This window comes from Amblyomma mixtum, chromosome 6 (assembly GCF_055824585.1).
Source record: "Amblyomma mixtum isolate Tamu chromosome 6, ASM5582458v1, whole genome shotgun sequence".
NCBI lineage: Eukaryota > Metazoa > Arthropoda > Arachnida > Ixodida > Ixodidae > Amblyomma > Amblyomma mixtum.
Window position 1 is genome coordinate 157,670,110 of NC_143017.1, and position 24,958 is coordinate 157,695,067.

The following is a 24,958-nucleotide window of genomic DNA, read 5'->3' on the forward strand; positions in this document are numbered from 1 at the left end:
ATTATCGTATTGCAGGCTCGTGTGTCACAAACGAGGTACTGGTTGAGGAAAGTAAAAACTGCAGGCAAAGAACCGACAGGCTGGAAAAACGAAGTGCTTTTTTGCCCCATTTTCAAAGAAAGTTATATCTATGCAGCTGGTGCACAAAGTAATTTCCTCTGCATTGCAGTCATACAATTAAGCTTTGTTGCACCTTTTAATACTGCGCGCTACCACCGGGCTGAGCTTGGCATAACCTGCACCCATACTGTTTCATTATGTGATCCGGGTAATTCACACGCTAATGCTTAAACGAAAAATTTTGTTCGCATCTAGTTCGTGATTTGTTGGCCCGAATGCTATGATTAAGCGCACTTACGGGCAACTTAATCTGCAGTGGTAGGGATACTATGCGCTAAGAACATGCATTCGGCGTAACAACCAACACACTGATGCTGCCAAAAACTGAATTCTTGTAGGGATGTCCACTTAACACCGCTGACACTCTTTACGGACAGATTAGCCTCCAGACACACAGCCGTGGCTCAAGCAAACGATCGCCGGAGATGTATGTAGCTTTCAACCTCGCAAAAAAGAAAGCAGAAAATATAAACTTGGACTACGCCTGCATTCCCTTCGCGAGAGAATTTCATATGTCGTGGCTCGGTCTGCAAGCGCGCACCGATCCGGTTCCGGTACATTTCTCCTCGAGTTTCTGCCGCTTCTAAAGAAACGACGGACTCTGAAATGAAATCCCAAGCTCGGGTGAAAGAATGCCATACTGAAGCGATCGTCTTCTGTCTGCTGGCGTTTTTCGTTGCCAAACAACCTAACAACACACATATACCTAGATTGTTGCCGTGCGAGCACCGAAGTTTAAATTTAGCCTTTACATATGGACGCGCGGACACATCGCTGGCTGCCGGCGTCTGCAACGCACGGACCCGTGCGGAGAGCGTCGTCTACGTCACCACGATCGTAGCGTCGTAGTAAACGAAACACTAAAGAGAAAAGGGCATTTGCTTTTACCCTTGGAAGGAAGTTCATGATATCATCAACGCAGACCACTCCGCAGCCAAATATCGCCCATATGGCATTGCTCCTCGCTCATTGGCCGTAGTAGATGACGTCAGTGTTTCCTGTGTGCACATGCTGTAAACGCACAGGCCCTGGGCTGGAGGGATCCGCGAGCAGCCAAGGTGAGCCCCATACGTGCTTTACTCGCTTGCCCGAGAGTCCAATGCACTTGCAACACAATATGAGCTGCGGCCACAATTTGTTGCACTCGTGTAAATGTTCATAGCATTCGCGAGCACTGCACCTATTAAGGTTATTTCTCGGCCTCCGAGAATAAACAATGTGAAAGACCCGTGGGTGCACAGCTCGCCAATCGGATGACAGAAATTCTTTCTATGGGTGGCACGTGATCGGAACGAGCCAATGGTGAGCCAGCTCAGTACTAGGTAACTACTCATTCACCATTTTTACAGGGCTTGGTTATGTTGGGCACAATCGAAGAAATTTTGTTTCGCCTTGTTTTACATGCACTTGATGCCCTTGGATTTTAGCGTCTAGTAGTGTTCACGAAGGTAAGCCCCGACAAGTTTTGCAAGCGCGAGGGATTGTCATCCGGTGGCGGCCTGTGTGTCATTGTGCGTGGTTGCTGCTCGTGATGACATTTGTGCCGTGTTTACGGTATTATATCTATTGATTATTGCACTCGAATTGGGCTGCTTACTTCTCGCGTAATGATCACTGGTTCAGTCATCTTTATTTTGCATTGGCAACATTTGCAGCTGCATTGCGGAAAGCGTGCAATTACGGCTTGTTCAAGCGTGCCCCCCCCTCAGCTTCTGGAGTGTAGCTCGGGAGAAACCCATATCGTATCGCGACAAGTTTTGTGGCGCTCTAGCAGTTTCCTGGGCTTGCATTCGAATGACATCACCGTAAGGTGCACGAAGTGCGCATTAACAATGTTCAAATGTCATAGTACGACACACAAGGCTGTTTTGTCAGCTCAGCTGGCAGTTCCTATCGCTGCTGGAGACCCTTGTTTTATTTGTTTGTTGTCTGCGTGCGGATATGGGCCCGTTGTATAACACCTTGTAGCGTAGACACAATGCCGCTTCTAGGAATGTCGCATCTGCTGTTTTTTCTCCTTAAAAGCGGTGTCGATGGTCGGGACGGTGATATTGGCGCCTTTGTGCACGCGCAAAGCGGCGATCGGGGTGAAAAAGTGCAGAAATAGTTTTTGAATAACTCGCGCACGCGCAACGATATCGTAACCTGTAGAGCTGGTTCTTCGCTGCACGAAACTCGGCTGAACCTTCTGCACGACAGATATGTGCCCGAGAAAGAAGGAGATTACTGCACGAATTCGCTTGCAGAAACGCACACAAGCCCATTGCAATGCCTCGAATCGTGCGCAGAGTTAATGCGTTGGCCTTCTGTAGTTGCAAGCATTGTGCACTTGTATTCTAGTTGTGTAATGTGCGCGCTTTAGGGGAACAGCAGCCGCAAGTGTTCTGCCTCAGTGTGGTTGGTATTCACTACTTTCGTGTCCTAACCACTTACGCGGACTGTGTGACGAAGCTTGCTTGCTCGCCTTAGTGAAACGTGTTGCAGTTTGTGCAAATTGTTGCTGCGGCGTATACTGCGGTCTCTGCGTAGTACGCGCACTTTTGTGTTTTAATTGCTGTGCGTGCTAGCGTGCAAATGGCTGATGTATGCGTGCAGCGGTTGTCGGAGACGTTGCTAGTGAGTGATGGCGTCGTGCAAAGCTTTCATTTTCGCCAGGCTGCATGGTTGTTGCAACAGACCTGTTTTGCAATTGTTGAGCAGTAGCATTTTGCACTCTCGTACACTTGTGCTTGTGCATGCTAACTTGCAAGTATGTTTTTTAGGAGCCCAATATGTTGACTACATATGCAACATTTGGACAGTTTTTGCAGCCGTGCCATGATGAATGTGTGAAGTAACCTCTGTGCAGCACGTGTGCATGTTATTGCATTTGGCATTTTCTTCTACTCAGATCCTGTATTGATAAAAAGCATGCATTGGAGTGTACGTCCAAATTGCTACCTCTAAGTACATGGAACGATTTGTGCATCCGACACTAATCTATGCATATTCACTTCGTGTGTACAACTTTTACTTGTGTGCATACGTTGCATTTATTAGCAGTAGTATTGCAGCATGTTTCTGTTTCGACCTTGTCTTTAGTTCCTGCGACGCTCAAATTTGTCTCTCTGTGTGGGCTTTTGAAACCATGGCACAGACCAAGTAGTCCTGTTGTATGGTGTGTCACCTAGCGAGATATTTTGTAAGTGTCACTACCACGAATCTTTTGTGCCATTTATTTCCGATTGATGCTACACTTCTCAGTGCTGCCACTTTTACAAGGAGCTGCGGATTGCCTTTTTGAAAATTTGCCTTTGTATAGCTTTTAGATTAATTGCATATTTGTTCCATCAAGTCACTTTACAGTTTTCGGTCATAGATGTTTTACCCTTTTCATGTTGTGGAATGTGCTCATGTTGATCTAATATAACTGTATGTTGAAAGATGTATTAAACTTACCATATATTGCTAAATTTTTTACATCTAATACAAACTTGATGTCTCCAGCTTGAAAGAACAGTCTGGTAAAGTTAGTGCATTTAGCATGAGATCTGTCTTTTTTGCCCAGTTTCTGCTGCTTCTTTGTGCAGGTGGAAGCTGCTATGCCTCTAGCACTTCATGGCAGCATTAGGAACTGAGCATCCACCATGAAGGGCCACCAGCTTGAGTGCAAAGTTTGCAGTCCAAAGTCCCTAAAGGCTACTCAACTGTGTTCCTTCAAATCGTTCAGAAGAAAGGTCATACCACATGCGGGAAAGCTTCAGGAGATAAGCAACAGTAGTGCTAGCTTGTAACGCAACCGCTGAAGTGTGTAATCATGGAGAGAGAACTGACGACGTACCAGGGCTCCCTCGACCTTAAGCGAAAGGCTGAAGAGAAGCTGCTCTTGGAGGGGCCCACAGTGGTACAGAATATTGACCCTTCTTACTATCGTAAAAAGTCAGCAGAGTCTGGCTTTGATGAGGAAGAGTCAAGACTAGATGATGAGCTGAGGAAGGCAGCCAGCAAGCTGCCCAAGAAGAGAAAGTTTGACTTTGACTTCAGCGAAGTGGATCCTTCCTTTAGCAGCAGGAACAGCAGCACAACAGCAGAACCTGTGCCTGGCGTGGATCTGCGAGACTGGAAAAGCCACCGGGTTCTAGTGCGGCTCAACGACTTGTACGTGCCAGCTGTGATCAAAGACGTCGCTAGTGATCGCGATGTGATTGTCCAGCTAGACAGTAGTCAGCACCAACTGTTTCGTGTTCGGGATGTGTTTGACGCGGCACGCCTTGATGTGATTGGTGACCATAGCCCTTCTCCGGGTCAAGTGACAAAGGGGATGCAGTTGTGTGTGCGTGTGGAGGACAATGTATATGCTGAAGGAATTGTTGCCGAGATCCGGTCACGTCCACCCATACAGTACTTTGTGCGTTTCTTGAAGAGGCCCGGCAGTGTCTCGTGTGATGGCGTGTGGGTGACACGTGCGGGCTTGAGACTCAGGCAGCCCCCCTGGTGGGAGGACATGGAACTTGCTTCTTCTGTGTCGTCGTCCCCCATGTTTCAACGGGAACCAGTGCCCCTCCTCACACCCCACCATGTTGAGACCAGCCTACCATCTCTTCCGCCACAACAGCCCATAATGCAGACGCATAGTGTGTCTGTCATTACAGATGGTATGCACAGAGCCATGCCAGTGAATCTGGTGGGAAGCATTGAAGTTGACCGAGCAGCAGTTGACGCTGTGGGCACACCCAGGGCTCGCAAACTCACAGTGGGAAGCTCCCCCACTGCTGGTGGTGATGAGGACTCGTCAGACGATGACCTTAAAACCGGCCGCATTGAGTTTGACCCCAACCCCAGCCCATCACGTCTCACCTTTTGTCGCGACAACCTCACCCCGCGATCACGTTTGGCCACTTCATCCTCTGCTGAAATGCGCGTGCTAACACCACGTTCACCTGCTGCTCAGCAGAAGTACAAGAAGGGTGACATTGTGTCCACTCCAAATGGCATAAGAAAAAAATTTAATGGCAAGCAGTGGCGGCGCTTGTGCTCCAAGGAAGGATGCACCAAGGAATCGCAGCGCCGTGGCTACTGTTCCCGCCACCTCTCCCTCAAGGGAAAATCCGGCACAGCCATGCGTAAGGGCAGTGCACCCGCAGCGACAACGACGTCGACAGCGCAGCAACCGCCGTTTCCGACTGGGGCCATGCGCGCAGGCACTGGGCGGGAATGGGAAGAGTCGTCTCGTGAGAGCATAAGTGGCAGTCCTGGGGACAGGGCGAGCAGGGTGCAGGGCCGTTTCGACTTGGACGAGACAGAGGCTGCCAACATGCTGGTTTCACTTGGCAACTCAAGGTCAGCCACACCATCTTCAGCGAGCCCCCCGGGTCGTCCAGAGCTGTTTGCGCCCATTCGGCATGCCCCTTGGGCCCCAGATGCACACTCCCCCGAGGGCCCCTTTCGGCCAACCACAGTGGTTGTGCACAGGCCTAGGGTGGTGAAGACCTCGGAGCCTGTTTCCGTTATCCAGCATTCATTACCTCCAGACAAGATCATTGGAGGAGAGCCACAGACGACAGCGGCCCAGATGGTATTGCTTCAGCAGGCACTGCAGCAGGGCCGGAGCTCCCTCAGTGAGGGAATGCCCACGTACAGTGCTATTCAAGTGGCTCCACCCAAGGACATTCATGCCGGAATCAATGGGCAGGTGGCCGTCGTCTTGCAGACACCGCAGCAGCAGCAGCATCCCAGCCCAGCCCACCTCCTGCCTGTCATGCCAGTGGTGACCTCTAACGGGGAAACACAAAAGGACGAGCCTGCCTTGGATGCGTCAGAAAGTGGTGAGCCCTCCTTGTGGCTTTTCATTATTGCTTTCGACATTGGAAAAAAAAAGCTCATATACCAAGATTTTCAGTGGAGCTTGAAGAATGGAAAAAAAAAGCTCATATACCAAGATTTTCAGTGGAGCTTGAAGAATTTCATTTGGAAGTAATTAATCCAAGGTCCACTACTCCGCGTTTTATAGCCAACAGTGTCACTTTGGCTCACAATAATTATCAGCTATTGTCTGTAGTGAGGAGTGTGTCTCTAAATACGGTTCTACGATTTACCTGCTGCACACCCTGATGTTTCGATGCCTTATGTACGTGTGGTTCACCTGAGTGCTTGCATTATGGTCAAAACCCAAAATGTCTTGTTGGTCAGTTCTTGGCACATTTTTGTTGATTGGTGGTCAGCAGAAAAGAGCTTGCGTGTCTGCAGATTTGCGTTTCCCGGGCTGAGGTTGCATATGGCATGAGTTGCTGCAGCCACATGTTCAAGCCGGCGTGATGCGCCAGGACTTGGTGGCAGGGGCGCCTGTGTCTTGTGTAGCAAAAATATGTGGAAAAGCCAACAGGTCAAATGCATTGTCATGTTTCTGTAGGCTCTTCATGAAAATGCCCATGAAGGGCACACTGTAGCAGCTCTGAAGAGACGGTACAGCTAGAATGCTACCATCTATGGGAGGAGGCAGTTAGTTCAGCAAATAATAGCTGGTAATAAATTTGCGCTGAAAGAAAGGGCCTTTTGCTCAAACTTACGGTCACAGATTTTACATAATGGCAGGAAAGTCTCTAGGGCCCGTATTCTGCAAGTGTCGCAAAGTAAGCATGTCCACTTCAATCAGAGCTGATTTTGTTGCAGCCCCAAATGTAGAGGTGACTGCGTGACAACGGCTGACCTGCCTCCGCTGTCAGGTCATCTCGACTGAAGCTGCATTTGCCATTGCATCAATAATTATAGTGGAAAAGGGGATGTTTCAAAACTTGTGCTGTAAATAATTGATTTATAATTAAGCATTCAAAAGCAGAAATGGGGGGTTTTACATTTAGGTTTTACAGTTGGGCTTTACATTTGAAAGCTGCAGTTTCAGAGTCTGGGTTAATCCCCACTGGTGGCCTGTGGTTTTTCTGACTGTGCACTGGAATTGCAGTACACGCTGTTTTTCTGTCTTACCTTTATTGAAATAGGGCTGCTATGGCCGGGATTGAACTAACTTGTGTCCAGCAACTGAACACCACAGCCATAGAACCACCATGGCAGGTTAAGCAGTGTTGAGAATATTACTCCAACTTGAATGCCTCAAATGGTTTTGCCTTAAATGCATTTCAGATGAACAGGCAGAGGTTATTATAGGGAGAAAAATAATTCTTATGTGCACAGACCAGCTCATGTATAATTCATGGGCATTTAAACTGAGACCCTCTTGGTTTCTAATTGCCTTAGCAGATGTGGAGATCATCAAGGCTAGCAGGTTAGCCATTTTTTTTGGACGCTCACGAAAGGTCACAGGTGGCTGTAACAGCCTCGCTTGTGGACGTGAGAATTGATGCGTATGCACTTATCACGCCACCTTTAGTGTTCTTCCCTCAATGTGTTGCATTTGAGGCAGTAATGTTTTGCTTCTTTTTATTTCAACATTTCTCGCCTCGTGGCGTACGAAAGCGACGTGGTTGCAATGGCTTTAGCAACACTCGCTTAGTTTGAAAGCTTATGTTCGGTGCTGCTTGAGGGCAGGCTTTTGTTTTGTTCTTCTTTGAGGCGAGATACTAAGCTCTGCCTTTGAGTTGTCACTTTTACGTGTGCCGTTCTTGCTGCTGCTGCGTGGCTTACAAGAGAGCCCTTTGTCATCTTCTTGCCGGCGAAGAGAAAGACTAGCTCTGACGCGTGGAGGTTTCTGTACACTTAGTTGCATTAACTTCATTTGTTTGTCGCTTTCTCAAAAGCATGGTGGGCATGGATGTCGAAGGGCAATTCATTTTACGCAGCTTAAACAATGGAAGCTCCCTCCTTTTTTTTTTTGTGATGCTTCTCTTTGTTGGTTGTAGAGTTGGTAGTAGAGCACATTACACAACATGCAGTGGTCATCGGTTGAGATATTTCCGGTGGCGGGTGATTGTCTTTTCTCCTACTCTCTATTAAATTATCCTTCAGTTTAAAAAGTAATTAAGCTACTAATATCCTAGTGATAAATGATGCAGTGAACAAACATACCCTTATGCTTTCCTCGTTGTGTGCACGTGTGTGCCTCATTCTCCGGCCTCTAAGTCGCACCGTTGTAAAATACACACCTGTTCATTTGATAAGCATTATAAGAATGCACTGGGGATCGTTTCATCAGTGATTGTGGTGAAAATACACGTGTTTGGCAGCTGCCATGCACAGGCGATCCTAGAGCTCTGACGAACGTGCCTTTTTTGTTGACTTCATCGATCGGAGCATTCTTGCGGGCTTGTGCCAGTTCCAGATAGTTTTTTCACTCATGTTGAACTGTCTCCCTGATGTCCGGTTCCCGTTCTGCAGCACATATTTCACGGAATGGAACTTCAGGTTTGCATGGTAGCTTGCCTTGCAGGCGGCGTCATGTTGAGCAAGAACAACGCATGCAGAGCCACATGGATGCAAAGCTGAAATTAAAACTTCCAAGAATATGACTAGACTGGATGAGGCAGTACACTTCGTTTGAAATATAATTTTGAAATATAATCAGATGAGATTTTTGCTCACAAAATTTGATATGTTCGACACATTCAAAAAATAAAATAGCATTGCTCCACAGTTTAGTTCTTTCTGAATTCAACGGTGTAAGGTTGATTGAAATTGTGCTGTAAGAAGAACGAAAAATTCTGTAAGGCTAGCCATGTTGACAAAAAAACACGAAGTGTAAAAAGTTACATTCAAAGTACATGCACCAGGTACTTGGGGGTTGTTGTAAAGGCCTCGAAGAATGGTGGAATGCAATCGTTGCGAGTGGATTTCATAGTGGTGGGCAACACCAGGATGTAGGTAAGAATGCTAGCTTTTGAACAAGGCAAAAGTGGCGGCCTTCGGGGACGCAGTTGTGGAAATTGACAGTTATGAAGTTCTTCCGCATTTTGCTCCGCAGTCGCTATTTCAGCACTTCATAGGCATCAAATATATCGATTTATTGTAGCATGAGGTGTAATTAGACCTTGAGACTTTGTAAGTAGTTATTTTAGAGTGTATTGAATCTGAATATACCATTTTTTAAAAGTAAAAATTTTCTCATATTTTTTTACCAGTTCAAGACCAGTGTCTTCTTTTAAGTCCAACAGTCTGAGGATGACTGCTTAAGAGAAGACATTGTCAGCATCAGGGCTGAGCTTGCAAGAGAGAAAGCTAAGCTTTCGTGAAAGCTGAGGCTGAAAAGCAACTTATCTTGCGTTTCCTCATTGTGAAACATGTTATGTTTCTGACGTGTAGAAAATGATATTTTGAGAAGCCACCGTTAGTCCTTGGAAATTCTTTTATTTTTTGTGCTCAAAGATAGCATGAACCCTGTTTGAGGTCGTGTGTGTAGCCCCTGTTCTGTAATCTTTCCTGAGTGACTGGGCATAGTGGAGTTGCCAAGTGTCATTCAAATCCAACATGTGAACTGCAGTGCCTGCACCTATTCGGTGGACGATTTTTAAAGACATTGTGTAAAAGTCCTCTGTTTCGTTGTGACAGCACAATGCATGCATGAGCTAATGTGATGAGTAGGTGCAGGGTTTGTTTATTTTGTTTGTGCATATGCACATAATGAGCTCTATTTATGGCCTCTTCTGCTTGCTTGTTCTTGCTCTTTTTGTCATTACACTTCTGTCCCTGCCCTCTGCTGTCCTCAGTCACATTCTCTAGTGCTTGCATTCATAGCAAACTGAACAAAACTGCATAATGGGCTGAGTCGGTATGAGAAACCAGTGCTAGGAATGGGACACAAGAAAGAAAGCACATCATCTCCAGTAGTCATTTGTTCTGTCTTTTGTGTTGGCTCCTTGCGTTGGCTTTTTTAATAACTGTTGAACTAGATTGATTGCTTACCTCACATTCTTGGTCTCTCAATAATTCATTGGTTGTGTGGTATGTGCTCGATCTTATTTGTGCATTAGATACGCATAAAAAGATCCAGCAGCAGCACATTATGTGCGCTGCACTCATGCCTTACTTATGACCCTCAATACAGAGCTCAGCAGGTGCAGGCCAGATTCGATTGGTTCATTACAATGGCGCATCGCAGCGGCCAAAGGCTGCATATCATTGAGTGCATCACTGATGGTGACGTGCGTAAATATGCCTCTTCTTCATCATCTGATTGCTTGTTCTTGCTCGCTCTTAACATAGTGGAGGCATTTAGCAATGGGCTTCACATAATATAACATTCACTTACAGTGGTTGCTTCTTTGCTTCCCCTGAATAAATGAAAGACCAATTCCTAGAGTACAGAACTTTGCAGGCTTACGAGTCAAGGCTCTGTGTCATTAAGATGATGGAATGTCCCTCACCCTCTCTGTCTGTTCTTTTTTATGAGCGTTTTACTTTCTGAGCCACGGATAACACCAGGTTTCCTTCCTGTGGGAACTTTTTCTTTAGCGGCTGAATGTATTGATGGGTAATAGTTAATTTAGATTGATTTGAATATTTGAATCAGTTTCAGGGCAAACTAGTCTGCAGTTTTGGCAAGGAGAAGCATTCTAGTCTTGCTGCCCATAATTGTGCGAAGGTTATTATTACTGATTATTTCACTTAAACTTTCCCACCTAAAATTCTGCAAAAAAAATAAATAAAAATAAAGCACTGTGCGTAGAGACAGAAGTTGAACATACCTCGGAGCTTTTAGTTTTCTTTTGCAACATACGCTCCTGGTGTTCTTTTCTTGGTAATACGTCCATCGTTTTAAGGATAGACAGCACTTGTGTTCTTGAGGTGTGCTTTGTATCATGGCTGACATTTCTAGCATTCAATGTGTCGTGGCTTCGCTGGCAAGAAAGACGCAGCTGTGGCTCTTTTTCAAATGCCAAAAGAGCAGCGCCTGTTATGTCGCACGCTGCTGATTCTGGATTGTAGCTTGGCCAGAAAGTGGGCAATGCCTTGCCTTTTCCCTTTCACCCAGCTTTCGCAAGTCATGGCTTCTGCATACCTTGGTCATGGTCAGAGTAGGTCACGTCTCTGCAGTTTTTTTTTTTGTCTCTCAAGCATGCAGTCTAGCAAAGTCGAGCGCAGGGCCACTTGCTCTGGAATTGTAACAGAGGTTGCTAGCCTTTCTTCTTTTGTTCGTCTAGTTGTGAAATGTCTCATGCTTGGTCTCTATGGGTTGCGGGGTGTATGCAAGTATCTGCTTTTTGTTAGTTTCTCTCCATTGTTCAGAGGTCTGCCTTTAAGTTAGGTTAGCATGAGTATTGACTGCAGTCTGCGTCTAGTGTTCACACTTGTTAAGTTGTGCCAGAAAAGTGGCCTTGGAGCAAAGCTGCATTTGAGAATATGGCTAGTCGTCTATGCAAAGTATTGCCAATCTCCAGTTGTTTCATTTGGACAGTTAATTTACTTTGCCAGCCTAGGTGGACCAGCAAAGCCAGTCATTGTTGATGTTTGTGAGTAGATTTTTCATGTGCCAAAGCTACACCGTAGAGACTATGAGGCATGCAGCCAGCAGTAGGGGACTTCGGATTAATTTTCTACCGCCTAGTGTTTATGTGCATCAAAATCTTGGCAGTTTTGCATTCAGCCTCTATGGAAATGCAGCTGGAATTGAGCTTGCTTACTTTGTCTCCCAAGTCAAATGCCACAGCCACTGAGATACCGCAGCAAGTATATTTGTGCATAGTTTCAAAAAAAGTGGTTACCAGAGGTAGTCATATATTTGAGCTCACCCAAGGCAAAATGAGCGAGTAACTGCGATGCCTTTTACTCATTGTTATGCCTACTCTCACATTTTGCAGTAAGTTACTAGTCCTCTTCACTGCTCCTGTATGATATCTGTAGTATGCCATTCTTCTGTCTAGACACCTTTTTTTTTTCCTTCACAGTATTTCAATGTAGAAAGGTTTTCAGTCCATGAAAAAGAAAATTTGCTTTCTGGCTTTTGTCCTTACTGTTTTGCAGCATGTGATGTACTTAGCTGATGTGCACATGTCACTTCATTAAATGAGTTACATGTCTGATTGCCGACGGCATCCACTTGTGTCACCATTTCATTATATTATGGTGATTAAGAATTATTATGAATCTTTTTAATAGCTTATTGTGATCATATGCCTCTTCTAATTTACCTTACCTGTCAAGTGTCTTGTTTGAGCCAGTAACGAATTGATTGATCTTCTCAATTTCTGCACTGTTTAAGTGATGTAAAACCATCTTTGGCTCTGTCTGCTTTCCCAGTCTATTGGCACAACGTTATTAGCACTCTTTTTTTTTTTTCAAGTGACAGCAGGAAAGAGGGTGCCAATTCTGAGAAACCTGACTTCATCTTGCTAAATATTCAACAAAATGGGGCAACGTGAGCCTGCATCCAGCAGAAGGTCTATTTGGCCAAATTTTATTTCTTTGTGCGAAAAGAAACATTAAATTACATTTAGTGTCTTCCTTTCTCTGATGGTCTGAAGAAGCAGGGGCCTTCACTCGCATTTGTGGTGCTTTCCAGCTGCTTGCCAGAGTTGTGGAGATAGTGTTCTTTTCATGGTGTGCTTAAAGTTTCTATGAAGGGCCTAATGCCTAATAGAGAGTTCATCTGCTAGGCATCCATGGGTGGGTGCTGAAGGTTTTGGGTAAAGGTGCAAGCTAAGCCGTAAGCATCGTGCACATCGGTTTTAGTACTGTGGGTCATTCAACCACGCTCACGGAATCTCACCATGCAGGAGTGAAGACTTTTTCACACCCTCTGATGCAGCGTGATAGTGCCACACACAATTTGAATCGTTCAGTCTCACTTGCAGGTTGGTGCCATCAGGTGGCCAAAAAGACAGCCTGTCATGTTGCTTTTGGTGCAGATCTTTGTTGCATTGCATGTAGGCAACATTGTCCACCAGTACAAATATTTCATATCTCGGTGTGTGTGTACAAGGCCTGCATGCATATTGGCATGAGGCTGCTCCAGGCCATTAACAGTTCTGTTATTTTACTGGCATCTGTTTCAAGTGCCACACTGCAGACTTTTTTTTAGCTTCTCCATTAATTTGTTCAACATGTAGTCATGGCCATAATATTACAACGCACACCACGGCGATCAAATTCTTCTCTTGCCATACCTAGGGGAAATTAGGAGATACTTTATACATACGAGTATGCTAGCGAGTGCCTCTTGTACAAACATGTATAACTCTTTAAGACACGAATATGTTCTAGTATTGAGAAAAATCTGAAATTTTGTGTGTGTATATTTGAACCCCCTGTTTCAAAAAAACCTAAATGGCCTGGAAACTTCACGAATTTACGCCCGCCGAACATTGCTGCACTCACAGGTTTGGAGTCTTATTCTTTTATGAAACAAATTTATGCCTAAATAATTATTTTCCTTGTCAGCCAAAGCTGTCACCACAACAAAAAACTCAGGCGCAGTGTCCTTTACTTAAACATTTCACCACTTCAGAGCAAAGAGAAGTGACATCACCAGATGGCAATACCTAGGCATAGAACTTATGACATCTGTCCATATTTCTTGGTTTGAAAAAGTGATTCCTTTTTCATGACATAAAGTGGTTCTGGCGTCGCATCTAGCGGAAGTTTCAAATATAGCCGGCTGACAGACTTCATGAAAACCATAGACAGAGAAAACTTTGAAGTCAACGTAGGCGTTTGTGCCACAGAAAGATAAGCCCAAAAACTCTTCATATTGTCTCTACAGAATGCAGTAGAAAAGTTTGAATGAAAGCATGCTCTGTGTTATTTTGGCTGCACCTCTACTTCATGGAAATGTTGCAGGGCAGCGGTTTACCAGATCAGCTTTTGGCTTGGAAAGAACTTTTACGGTGCAATAGGTAGGGGGAAAATGAATGTGTATCAGCAGTTGTACTAAAGTGGGTTATACCTCTGCCACACGCGCACAAAAAATGGTAGTAAATGCTTAAGGCCTTAAGTTTGTTAATGTCATTATTTTCGGAGTTGGGGCTACACGTCCACATTTAATGCCATTATCGAAAGTGACGATGACGATAACGCTTGCAAGGTAGTCAGAAGTTTCATCTGAATATAAACATTCCTAATGAGCACAATATACCGGGAATGTTGTTCAAATGTAATGTAAAAACGATTTTCCAGAAAATATGGCTGTTCCTGCTTTACAATTCGAAAAAGTTGCCATAAACTCGCATGTCAGCACCCAAGTCGAGAGTACCTGTCAATAAGGCTGGTTAAAACGGCGCTCTTCGCATCGAAAATGCGGTATAGGTGCCTCATCTGACTGAAAGTTAAGAATGAACCATTTCCTACTGGTTAGGAAGTTGTTACTAACAAAACTGCATGCTTTTCTGCGTCTGGAATGGGAACGAGAGTACGCATTGCACGGCCGAATGAGTTGTCGCGAACTCAGTAGGTCGCGAATGGCAGTAAGGCCATTAAGTTTGCCATTAAATTTACGCGTGTGGCACCAAACGAATGCCATTAAAACTTAAGGCAGTAAGCACTTATCCAGTAAGGCAGTAAGCACTTAGCAATCTGTCCGTGTGGCACGGGTATTAGACAGTAAGAGTGTTACGGTGTATGCTGGCTGAAGTTAAGTGACAGTTAATCGGGGTGGTGAGGCTGTTATGAGAAAAGGAAAGGCTGAGAGGAAGGAGGGAAACAGCTTTGTTAGTGGGCGGCGCCAGATTAATTTCAGCCACCTTGGGTTCTTACCTTGCACTAACATTGCACAGCAGAGAGGCATTGGTTTATTGGCTGCGGAGAGTTCTTGGGGCACACTCTCTTGCTGTTTGTTTTTGAGCGCAGTCCGTACCTCCACCATAAAACATTCTGGCTTTTTTATTGTGGGCTTGCATTGCATTTTCTTTTACATTGTGATCTGAATCCGGAGAGCACCGTTTAGTTTTGCCAGTATGGCTAGCAAGTGTGTCTAAGGCGCGCCCACTTCACGTTGTCACATTACAGCATGGTGGAAGCCGTGAATGAGCTAAGCCGTAAAATTCGTTCTACATTATTGTTCTGGGTATCACCCAAAACAAATGAAAAACAGTCCTTAACTGTACATTACTGGTAACTCTTGGCAACACCTCTTCAGTAGGAAAAGTCCATGCTCACTCAGCAGCAACAAGCATGCTAACTTGATGAGTTTACATTTGCTGCAGCAGTAAACTATTTTTGTTTGCAAATTTCAACATGTCAAATGTTCACCACCTTTTGTCCTGGTGTAAAAGTCAATGCTTCTTGACATTTGTCCTTGAGTCACATGTACTGCTTATGTGATGAAGCCTAATTTCTACGTGAACATCCACATGTCCTCCTCATATGTTGGAATTGTTAATAGTTAAACAAAGCATCACGGCGGGCTGGCGCTCTATGAAAAGCCTACATTTTTTTCTGCCTACATTGCTCCTGCAGCGCTGGCTTTCACTGGATTGGAACGCCTACAAAGAAGCAGCTGTTTTTCCGAGGAAGAAAGGAGACCGACAGGCTGTTATTTGGCTGTGACGACAAGTTAGTGTCTTACCTTACGGCTACTGTAATGTTTTTTTCGTCCTTATGGGGCACCGTGCTGACTTAGCCTTTACAGGTTATGCTTTGTTCACGCACGTCTAGAGCTCACGATAGAAGGGAGCAATACTTAAGGGGTATTCAAATTGGGACAGGTCCGCAAACTGATATATTTGAAACAAAAATAGTGCAGAGTGTAGACAGTCAGCTGCGTGAACATGAATATCTTTAAGAAATGCAAAAGTCCATGTGAACTGAAGAATATGTTATATATTTTTACTTACTTTTGGCATCTTTCTCATTCTCATACTAAAGAGGCCTTTTGTTTTCTTGACCTATTCTGTATTTATTGTGCGTTTTTTGTTTGCCTTTTATCTTAAATTAACCCAATTTTTAGCCTGGCTGCTGAAAACAGTTTTCTCCTATACTATCATCCTTGGCTGTGTTGGATAGTAAATGAATAACAGTGCATGCGTGCAGGCATTAAAATGAAGTTGTATGTAACGTGCACATGCGCTGGTTGTGTGGGAAACAAGAGAGCACAAAAGTGGGACTAGGCATGACAACATGAGCCATGTGTTATTGTGTCTTGTCTCATTCTTATGCTGTTTTCCATCCAGCGTTATTGTAAACCATTTAGCCTGTCAAAGCATTTTAGTGGAGCGCTTGTAGTTGCCACCTTGCCTACTTTGTGCACTTTAAAACACACAAAGTAACACCAACAACAAGCCCCTAGCCACCTTCCAACCTTTTGTTTTTATTATTTTATGAACTCTGTAAAGGCACAGCTAAGTCATCCTTGTGATATTTTTCTGTAGGCTATTGGTTTCTGTCCGTCATGGCGTGCAACCAGAGCATTGATTCCATTATCTCATGGACTTGCTACTCCAGCCAGCACGCATGCGTTTTGGCGGCATCATTTTGGTCATTTTGGTTGATTGAATGATTCTAGCACCATGTTAATTAATTAGCCTGACGTGTGTCCTGTTCATACGTGTTGTGTTCCTAGGCAAAAGTCTTTTACTGTCCATCCTATCCTATCTTTTGAAGGCCATGTGGCAATGTCAGTTCTTGCTACACTTTAAATCAACTGCCTTTAAGGGGGACGTGGCATTTAAGACTGATTTCTTTATTTATGCATAAAATGTAACCCAATTCGGCACAGATCTGCAACTTTTTATGGGGATTTTAGAAATGCATTTTTTTATTACGCTAGGTGTTATAGTTGCTCAGTAATTACAATTTACACCCTCATAAAATCATCCCCAGGGCATTGATAGTTAAGGAGAAAGTGCGCAAGCTTTTGTGTCAGCATATTCATGAAGCCCTGTTCTGTGCAATAAAGCTGTTAGTTCTTTTTTGACATGAACAATACTCATGGAAACAAAAGTTAAACTCGAGAATGCCTATTAACAAGTAACTTTCAAAAACTATTGCAAGTGTAGATAGAAAAATCGAGAGCTTTATTGTACTCTTCAGCGTCTCAGGATTCATGCACGAAAGACAGAATCATTTTATTGGCAGTCATTGCAAAATGGCAAAAGGATGAGTAATAGCAATCGCAGAAGAAGTGAAAGCTGAGAAAATCAACCTTAAAGTTTATATCCCTCGTTGGCCCCGTTATTCGGCTCCTATGCTTTTGCCTTTGGTCCAAGAATTGCAGAATTTCAGCCAGCTGACGCACTGATCTCTTCTCTTCATGTTGATGCTAAGGTCATCGGAGGCTCGCGAATTCTCAGTGCATTGGTACAATCAAAAGAACAATTCACTTTCAATTTTCGATGACCTCGCATAAAAAGGCGCCACTTTTTAAATTTGTGCTGCGTGTTTCGCTATAATTTTCCTTTGCGATACAGATGAAGACCCGAGGATTACAAATGAGTATAGACTCAGAAATAAAAAATTTGGACCCAATTGACCAATCTATCTCTTAAAGGTGCCTGCCTGTAAAGATTTCTCATATATAGAATTTTCATTGAAGGGCTTCATGAAAGTGTGTTCTGTGTAGAACTCTGAACTGAAGGGTTCAGTACACCAGCCTTTGTGCCTCCGAAATAAAAAAGGAAGCTTTTTTAGCTGAAAAAGGAATTCGAGTACGACAAGTTTTGGGAATTTACTTTTGCCTCTCTGCAGGTTTTCTGAGCTGCATATTTGTCATCAGTTGTGGGAATTTCAGGTTGATTTTAAAAGCCTTTGCTTTTTGTCATAAAGCAAGGAGAGTTTTTTTTTTTCTGAAAATTTTATCATTCCTTGCCCATTTGAGTATGTTGGTAGTAATTAATGCCTTTGAGGTTAAAGGGGTAGCTTTCAACGAGCTTCTGAGGCTGAGAGAGGGGTCGTTAGTGTGTGGTTGACAGCTTTTGTGATTAAATAAAAACCGCATAAACGGTTACTGCTGGTAACTTTAGTTTCGCAGCGTGACAGGAGGAAAACAATTTCAGGAGTTGTAGCTGAAAAATTGGAACGGGCAGAACATTTTGTACTGGTTTCCATTTCACATGGCTTTTTATTTTTGTTCTTCCTGTCTTCTGTCGTTGGCTGAAGCAATTCCAGGCTTCCGCTATTGCTGGATTTGAGCCAATCAAAAAGAATGAACGGTGGGCATGGCATTGCTGGAGCCAGTGACAAAGAATGGGAGAAACAAAATTAGAATGGATTCGAACATTCATTCACTTAATTTTTTTGCCCCTTAAAGACCCGGAGACATTACATAAGGCATGGCCTGCATATTAGTTTGGGATAGTGGCTAAACAAAATCTAAAGACACAGCAGGCATGGCGTGCATATTAGTTTGGGATAGTGGCTAAACAAAATCTAAAGACACAGCGGAAAAAAGGAACACAATAATATACCGCCTAAGAGTAAACATAAAGTATGCTTTCAAAGAATTCAAAACAAGGTACAGTTGGCACGTCAACATTGCTGAGGTTATGAAAAGTGACTAGCCGGTTTCTCGCGGAGTAGATAGCATGGGATCGGAATAGAGTTTTATCATACCAGCCCGGTACAGAAAAAGCACGCTAGGGCACTTAATCTATTTTCAGAAGAAAACATTCGACAGAGGTCTGTCTGGTTGGGAAAAGAATTATTGTTGTTTTAAGTTATATTAAAAAAAAACCTAGGACAGGTTTTCATTGCCTTCCTTTAATTACAGTGTAATCAATGAAATTCCCGTATTACACCTTGTAGGGGAGAGGTCTCATTATTGACAACGGTGCTGTATTTATATCTTGTATGAAATTTATATTGTATTAACAGCACATGTTTTTCGCCCAGCATATGGTTGCATTTCTGCAATGGGCACAGGGCTTGAAGTCTGATTGGACGGCTCGCTATTTTTCTAGGGGTTCCTGCCTCCTCTGTGCACATGACGAGCTAACACATTGCATAGAAGCAGCAGAGCATTCCGTCCCTAGTACTCTGGCGTAATAAGAGAGATTTTCCTAATTGTTGGTTTCCTAATTGGTTTCTCCACAGAGAACTTCGCCCAGCTATTTATTGGCCCCATTGATCGGAAGTCTCGCAAAGCTGAAATGCCAGTGACGTGTTACTAGTGCCTGAGAAGTGCCCGTGGTGGGCTCAGTGAATCCACTAAGGACAAGCTCATCCAGTTATTGTTCTCAGTAAAAATTGGTTCTTCTCCTCTTTCTTGGTATGTTGACTTTTGTCTGGCAGCAAAACACGCATTTATCACCAAGAAAATGGGATTCAAAAAACTTCTCGCCAGTCGATTCAAACTGAATACTTCCTTGCCAGAAAAAAAAAAATGAGTTGCTGCCACTTTGAAAGCGAATAGCAGTGTAGCGTCTCCATTGGAATCTGCACACTAAAACCGGTGTCAACGCACGCATTTTACTCGCGATCTGCCGCATGTGACGAATTCTTTATTTCATTTTTTGGGCCTTTCTAGCTTATAAAAGCTTCGTTCTCGCTGAGAGTGGTCTCTGTGTGATTAGAACGTGATACCTTGTCGATACAAGCAGTCTTCAGTTTGTCCTCAGCATTTCTCTAACACATGCTACGTCTAAAAATGCATGAATTGGAACCTTTATTTCCAGCATGGAAAACTGCCTGTTCCGCCATTAGTTGGGCAAAATGCATTGCAGAGAAATCAGCTCAAGAGTTAGAAAAATTTCTAATATGAGTATGAAATAAACAAAAGGGACAGGCCAGAGGCTGAGCACATGCATGCTGATGGCGACTGCAAGCGGTACCATTTGTGGGGTAGCTCAGACGTTTGGACTTGTTGGTTTTTCATCACGAAGCAGCCAGTGCTAACACACAGGGCTCCAAAGGAAAGGAAACATGCACAGCGCTGCTTCAGTACTGTGTACAATGTATTTATCCTTGCTGTCCTTTCTGTGGAGTGATCCTAAGCTCGCCATGTACGACCAGCATCAAATGATATGCAAGCAAGGCAACTCAAATAGGAACAGCAAAACGAGGATAGTTTATTCGAGAGAAACTGAATAGTGGCACACTCGATTATTACTTCAATAGCACAGAAACAGCTGCGTAGAAGTGTTAAAGGATCTCGCACGTGTTTCTTCCGCAGCCACTGATATCCTTTTGTTTGCATTCTAGTTAACTTGGTCACATTTTATTTGCCGTACAAGACATACAGGCTGTTTCAGTAACTTATGCCAAGCTCTAAAAAGCTGCGTGCTCTATGAGGATTCGTCTGTGTAGGGTTATAGGTTGTTGCCTTGATAAGATTAGCTTATTTTTAAATGTTCCATATTTGCACATTGACCAAGATAAATTAGCTAGCTTTTGTTACTTTTAGCATGAAATTTTCAATATCAGAGTTGTAGAGCAAGTTGAGAACTGCCCATTTCACTTGTGTCGTTCAAAGTGACTTCAGCATGGTTCCTTTTCTTTGAGTTTAAAATAGAGCCTGCAAGATTTAAAAGCTCACGGGACTGCCCTCTCTTGCATTGCGACGTTAGCACCCTCAAATGCGCCTGGGTTGGAGGAAATTGTTAAGCAAAGCCGCAGTGAATGAACAAGGCTACTGGTCGCAGGCCACTGGGTGCCCTGTATAGTGCACTCCAATTTCACAGATTGAAAGTGATACAACTGTGGAGCAGTTTTGCTATGTTAAATTATCTAAGGTTTAGTGAATAATACTGTGTTCTTGGCTTTCTTGTGTTATGTGTGCAGTGTTGTAGTGAAAAAAATGTAACCCATAAATGTTATGTTCTAGTGCATAAGCATGTCCTTTTATAACAATCATTTTTATTAACCACTGCTCAGCACACTTTCTGTTGCAAGTTCCAGCAACTTTCCTGTGTTGTTTTTCATTACCTTTTTGGCTGCATAACGATTGTTGCTATGTGCCGTTTCAGTGGATCACAATTGACTGCTAAAATTTTCTTCCCACCTCTGAACAGGTTTAACACATCAAGATGGGCCAACAGACAAGACTTCGTTTGCTTTCCTCAACGTATGAGTTATTTTTGATGAGTGACGGTAGTCATTCTGACGAGCGGCAATAACTAATAGATGCTACACATTGCGATCACTCAGTCAAAAAAAGCCATGGCTCACATTGAAATGCTTCTCAGGGGCCCAGTCAGTTTTTGTTGAGTGGGAGGTGATATGGCGTTGTACCTTTCAGGCTGGAGTGACGGCAAGCCAATTCCTGTCTTTCCGTGGCACTCGCTGGTCCCTTTCCTGGGCACCCACCCGTCGCCACCGAGCAGTGCCCCACCCACCGTGACTACTGCCCCTGTGCCTCCAGACGGCAGCACTCAACAATCCAGCAGTGGTGAGTAAGACGTTGCACATCATACGTACTGGCCGTTTACGCTGTGTATGAGTACAGCAAAAGTGGTTTTACGCCTCAGTGCCTTTTTCTGGATGCAGCCTCTTTCTAATAACTCTTGTTGTATGGGCAGATTTGGTGTCACTTTCCATGAGTCATGCACTAGCCTTTGTTTGGTTCAAGCACACTTCACTCCGTCCACACGTGTAGCCTCAGTACTGGTGTCTAGGGATTTGAAATTAATGTGCCTGAAAATAAATGTAGATGTGAATTATAAAACATATCCTAAAATTTTTCTGCTACAAGCTGTTTCTAAGTTCGCAATTTGGCATGCTAAGCGCAAGCAACACATTCTGCCATATTTTGTTTGATGCTGTGCTTGGCATACCTTGTACTTGTCTCAACTTGTAATACTTTTTATGTCAGTAGAGCTGTGGAAAATGTTTTTATTTGCCGAAGATGGCTCTTTAGAGGCGTTTAGTTGTGAAAAAGTTATATCGGTTGAAAATTTCGGCATGCTGTTGAAATTCTTAGCCTGTATGAGGTTTACCAAATTACAGCAAAATCAACATCGAGTGGCACTCACCTTCTCCATGTAGTGCTGTGCCACCAAACTTGAGCTTTACAAAATGAAGTGCACATACTGGAAATGGCACTAAATTTGCCTGTACGACACCTGCATCAGTATGTTTTTCACTTAGGTTCAGGTGCATGGTCTAGAACATTTGAAACTTTGCATCTTATCAACAAAGTAATCTCTCTGAGAGCATTCAAAACTACCCATTTCCTGTGGTAGCTGCACCATCATACTTCAACACCTTCTTGCTAGCGGAAGATCTTTGAACTAGGAAGAACTACTATTTTTGTTTCCTTCAAAGGTTCATGCCGAGTGGTTTTCTCGTAGAACAACTCCATTTTTGTCTAGAGTAAGACGTGAGCCAGTTCAAAGAGCAGAGCTAATAAGCTGTAGCATCACCAGATGAATTTATGTGCATATCTGAATTGTGTACCAAATTTATCTAGCAACCCTCATGTTACATTATTCAGCAGAAATATAAAACCCTTACTGCCATTCTCCCAACACCAGAGGCTCGCTAGTGATGTGGTTTTTCATCTTTCTAAACGGCTTGATAGAGACTCTAAAACACTTTTGTGTTGATTATGAAATGCCATGGAATCAGTAGAGCACCTTTGTGAGCAACACTAATTACTGAGAAATTTTTTTTGCTTCATTATAAGAGGAGAGGATTCAAATAAATTACGTTTACTTTTGCAGTATCCATCTGTTTCAGTTTTCCTCTCGTGGGCATGCAAGAAACATTGCACGTGGAGGAAGCTGTGTGTATCCTGAGGACTTCTGAGTGCCGCAACTAAGCAACCTCTTGTATTGTGTTTGTTTTTTTTGCAGGGTTGTGTAGCTAATATGAAAAAAAAAGACTACTTTAAACTGTTTCCAAGGTTGAATCCTTCCCAGTGATAAAAAAGCCTTTCAAACTGATGCTCTTTATTGAATAATAAAGAGAAAAAAACGGGCTGAGATACCTTTCATTTTTGAGAGGGAGCGCGTGACGAATGGTTTTGGCGATTGTAGTACTGAGAAGGGCCCTACTTGTGTGGGTTTCAGTAAAATAGAGCTTTGTGCACTTGCCATTGCTAGCCTTTTGGCTTGTAGTAAAATGCGTTGTTGGGCTCATGTGTCGCAGGGAACGATCAGGAAGAAGGGGATGACGACGTGTTTGACACCACTGATTCACCCACGGCAATAGTTGTCCCTTCTGCCAAGCGGAGAACGCAGTCACTTGGCGCACTTCCAAAGGATGACCCAAAGAGTCCACGCAAGGTGTGTGCTTTCTGCCTCGTTTGTGAACTGCCTCAAGTGGTAAAGTGCATGCGTGTACTTATATGCCATCTTCCAGTACTTAGATGTCAGCAGCTGTGTTTTTCATACTGACTATTTTGTGCTGCCAGTTTTCCTCAGCCACGTAATTGTCATATCCGAGTGGAATACAAGAGGCTGCTGTCATTACAACTCATCATTACTCTCGAAGCATGGTTGCTTCTCGCACAGCAAAACTGTCATAACTGCGCATGACTTATTTTCTATGGTCTTGGAGTTTTATAGGCTGACTTGCATTTGGAATCAATTTGCATGAAGCAGTTTGCCTTGCATGTCGTAGGTATCGATGACATGTCTCCGCAAAGTAAACAACTTACAAATTACATGCATGCGAAGTATACATGAAACTTAGGCTAATGTTCTCATCCTCTTCTTTTTCTTAGCTTGCATGTTCCAATTTTGCTGCACTGCATCACCTCCAGCACACCTCACCTCATTGTACTTGTGCTTCTTGGAGATGGGCGCCACAATCGCTGGCATGTTCAGATTTCTGGCTGAACACTTAGTTTTGCCGCACTGTTAGCCTCGTCCCTAAGCCATGCGTTAGCATGCAACTCATTGCAGTTCCGTTCTCACGCAGGCCAAGGAGAAGGAGCACATCCGGCGGCCTATGAACGCATTCATGATCTTCAGCAAGCGGCACCGGGCACTGGTGCACAAGCGTCACCCCAACCAGGACAACCGGACCGTCAGCAAAATTCTTGGCGAGTGGTGGTACGCGCTGAACCCCTCCGAGAAGCAGCAGTACCACGACCTTGCCTTCAAGGTCTGGCTATGTGGCTGCTTGGCATCGCACACTTGTTTGATGCATGTTCGCTCAACATTCTATACTAACCGGTGTTGCCGTTATATGCTTTCCTTCCTTGGTTTACTGAGTGAGCAAGAATATTCAGGAGAGGAAGCTCTCCCTCTCCCCAGGTAACTTCTTATAAAAGGAGGGGCGTGGATAAAAGCACTTGGAACAGCTTCAAAGCTTCCTGCTTTTGAAGGTGTTCCTTAGGCGCAATAGTAAAACGAGCTACTGGACATGTCTTGGAGCATGTGCACAAGCTTAGGCGTTTTGAAATAAAGGTCAACGCTATGAGGATGCGGCATGCTTATCAGTGCTTGGACGTCAGACCCCATAGACCACCATTTCGAGTCATCAGGTGGCCAAACATGAGCATGACTGCAGGAAGCATCTTTGACACTGTTATGCCTCACTGGAGAGCAAAGTTTCTGCTGCTGTATATTCTTGCTTTACAGCGACACTGCAGACAACTCCATCTAATTTTTGTTCTAGTAGTAAAAGTGTATTTTTGGCTTTTGCAGCTAACCGGATGTATCCTATGTGTGGCCGAAAAAAAAAATGTAGCAATTGCCTCGACGTCATCACAAGAGTGCACATTGTTGGGCAAGCCAGTCTTACACTGGTAAACAAGGGTCTGTGCAACACAAACATGGACGTGAAGAGCATAAAGACAGGCGCAGACTCTAGACTGATTTTATTCAGTCGCGAGTGATGTGTTGATTTTTATTTATTTTGTGATGTGCTCTCTTCTGAATAAAATCAGCCGCGAGTCTGGGCCTATCCCTGTGCTCTTCGCGTCCATACTTGTGTTGCGCAGTCCCTTGCTTAACATCATCACAGTTTAGTTGTGAGAACAGCCAGTGTTGTCAATACTTGGATTTCATTTTTTGGACTTTTATAGCTTATAAAGCTTCATTTTCAGCGAAAATAGCCTCTTTGTATTTCATTATGCAGTTATCTCCCCATACAGTCCAAC

The 24,958-nt window shown here is 43.9% G+C and overlaps 2 protein-coding genes across 7 annotated transcripts in view; one reads left to right on the top strand and one right to left on the bottom strand.

The window, feature by feature from the left end:
* LOC149340927 (cytochrome P450 3A41-like) overlaps nt 1-1,361 on the bottom strand; it is a 79,573-nt gene extending 78,212 nt beyond the window's left edge. The window contains exon 1 of the mRNA XM_089549875.1: nt 1,009-1,361. The gene's annotated coding sequence lies outside the window, so the exon portion shown is untranslated. The remainder of the gene's footprint in view (nt 1-1,008) is intronic.
* cic (Putative transcription factor capicua) overlaps nt 959-24,958 on the top strand; it is a 72,730-nt gene continuing 48,730 nt past the window's right edge. For 2 of the 6 annotated variants that reach the window (XM_089549869.1, XM_089549866.1), the window contains exons 1-6: nt 1,196-1,568; nt 3,690-5,924; nt 15,436-15,531; nt 21,149-21,298; nt 22,999-23,135; nt 23,773-23,958. In XM_089549869.1, the coding sequence (XP_089405995.1) occupies nt 3,917-5,924; nt 15,436-15,531; nt 21,149-21,298; nt 22,999-23,135; nt 23,773-23,958 (2,577 nt within the window). In that variant the 5' untranslated portion in view covers nt 1,196-1,568; nt 3,690-3,916. The other 4 variants (XM_089549864.1, XM_089549863.1, XM_089549865.1 and 1 more) reach the window with 4 other exon arrangements.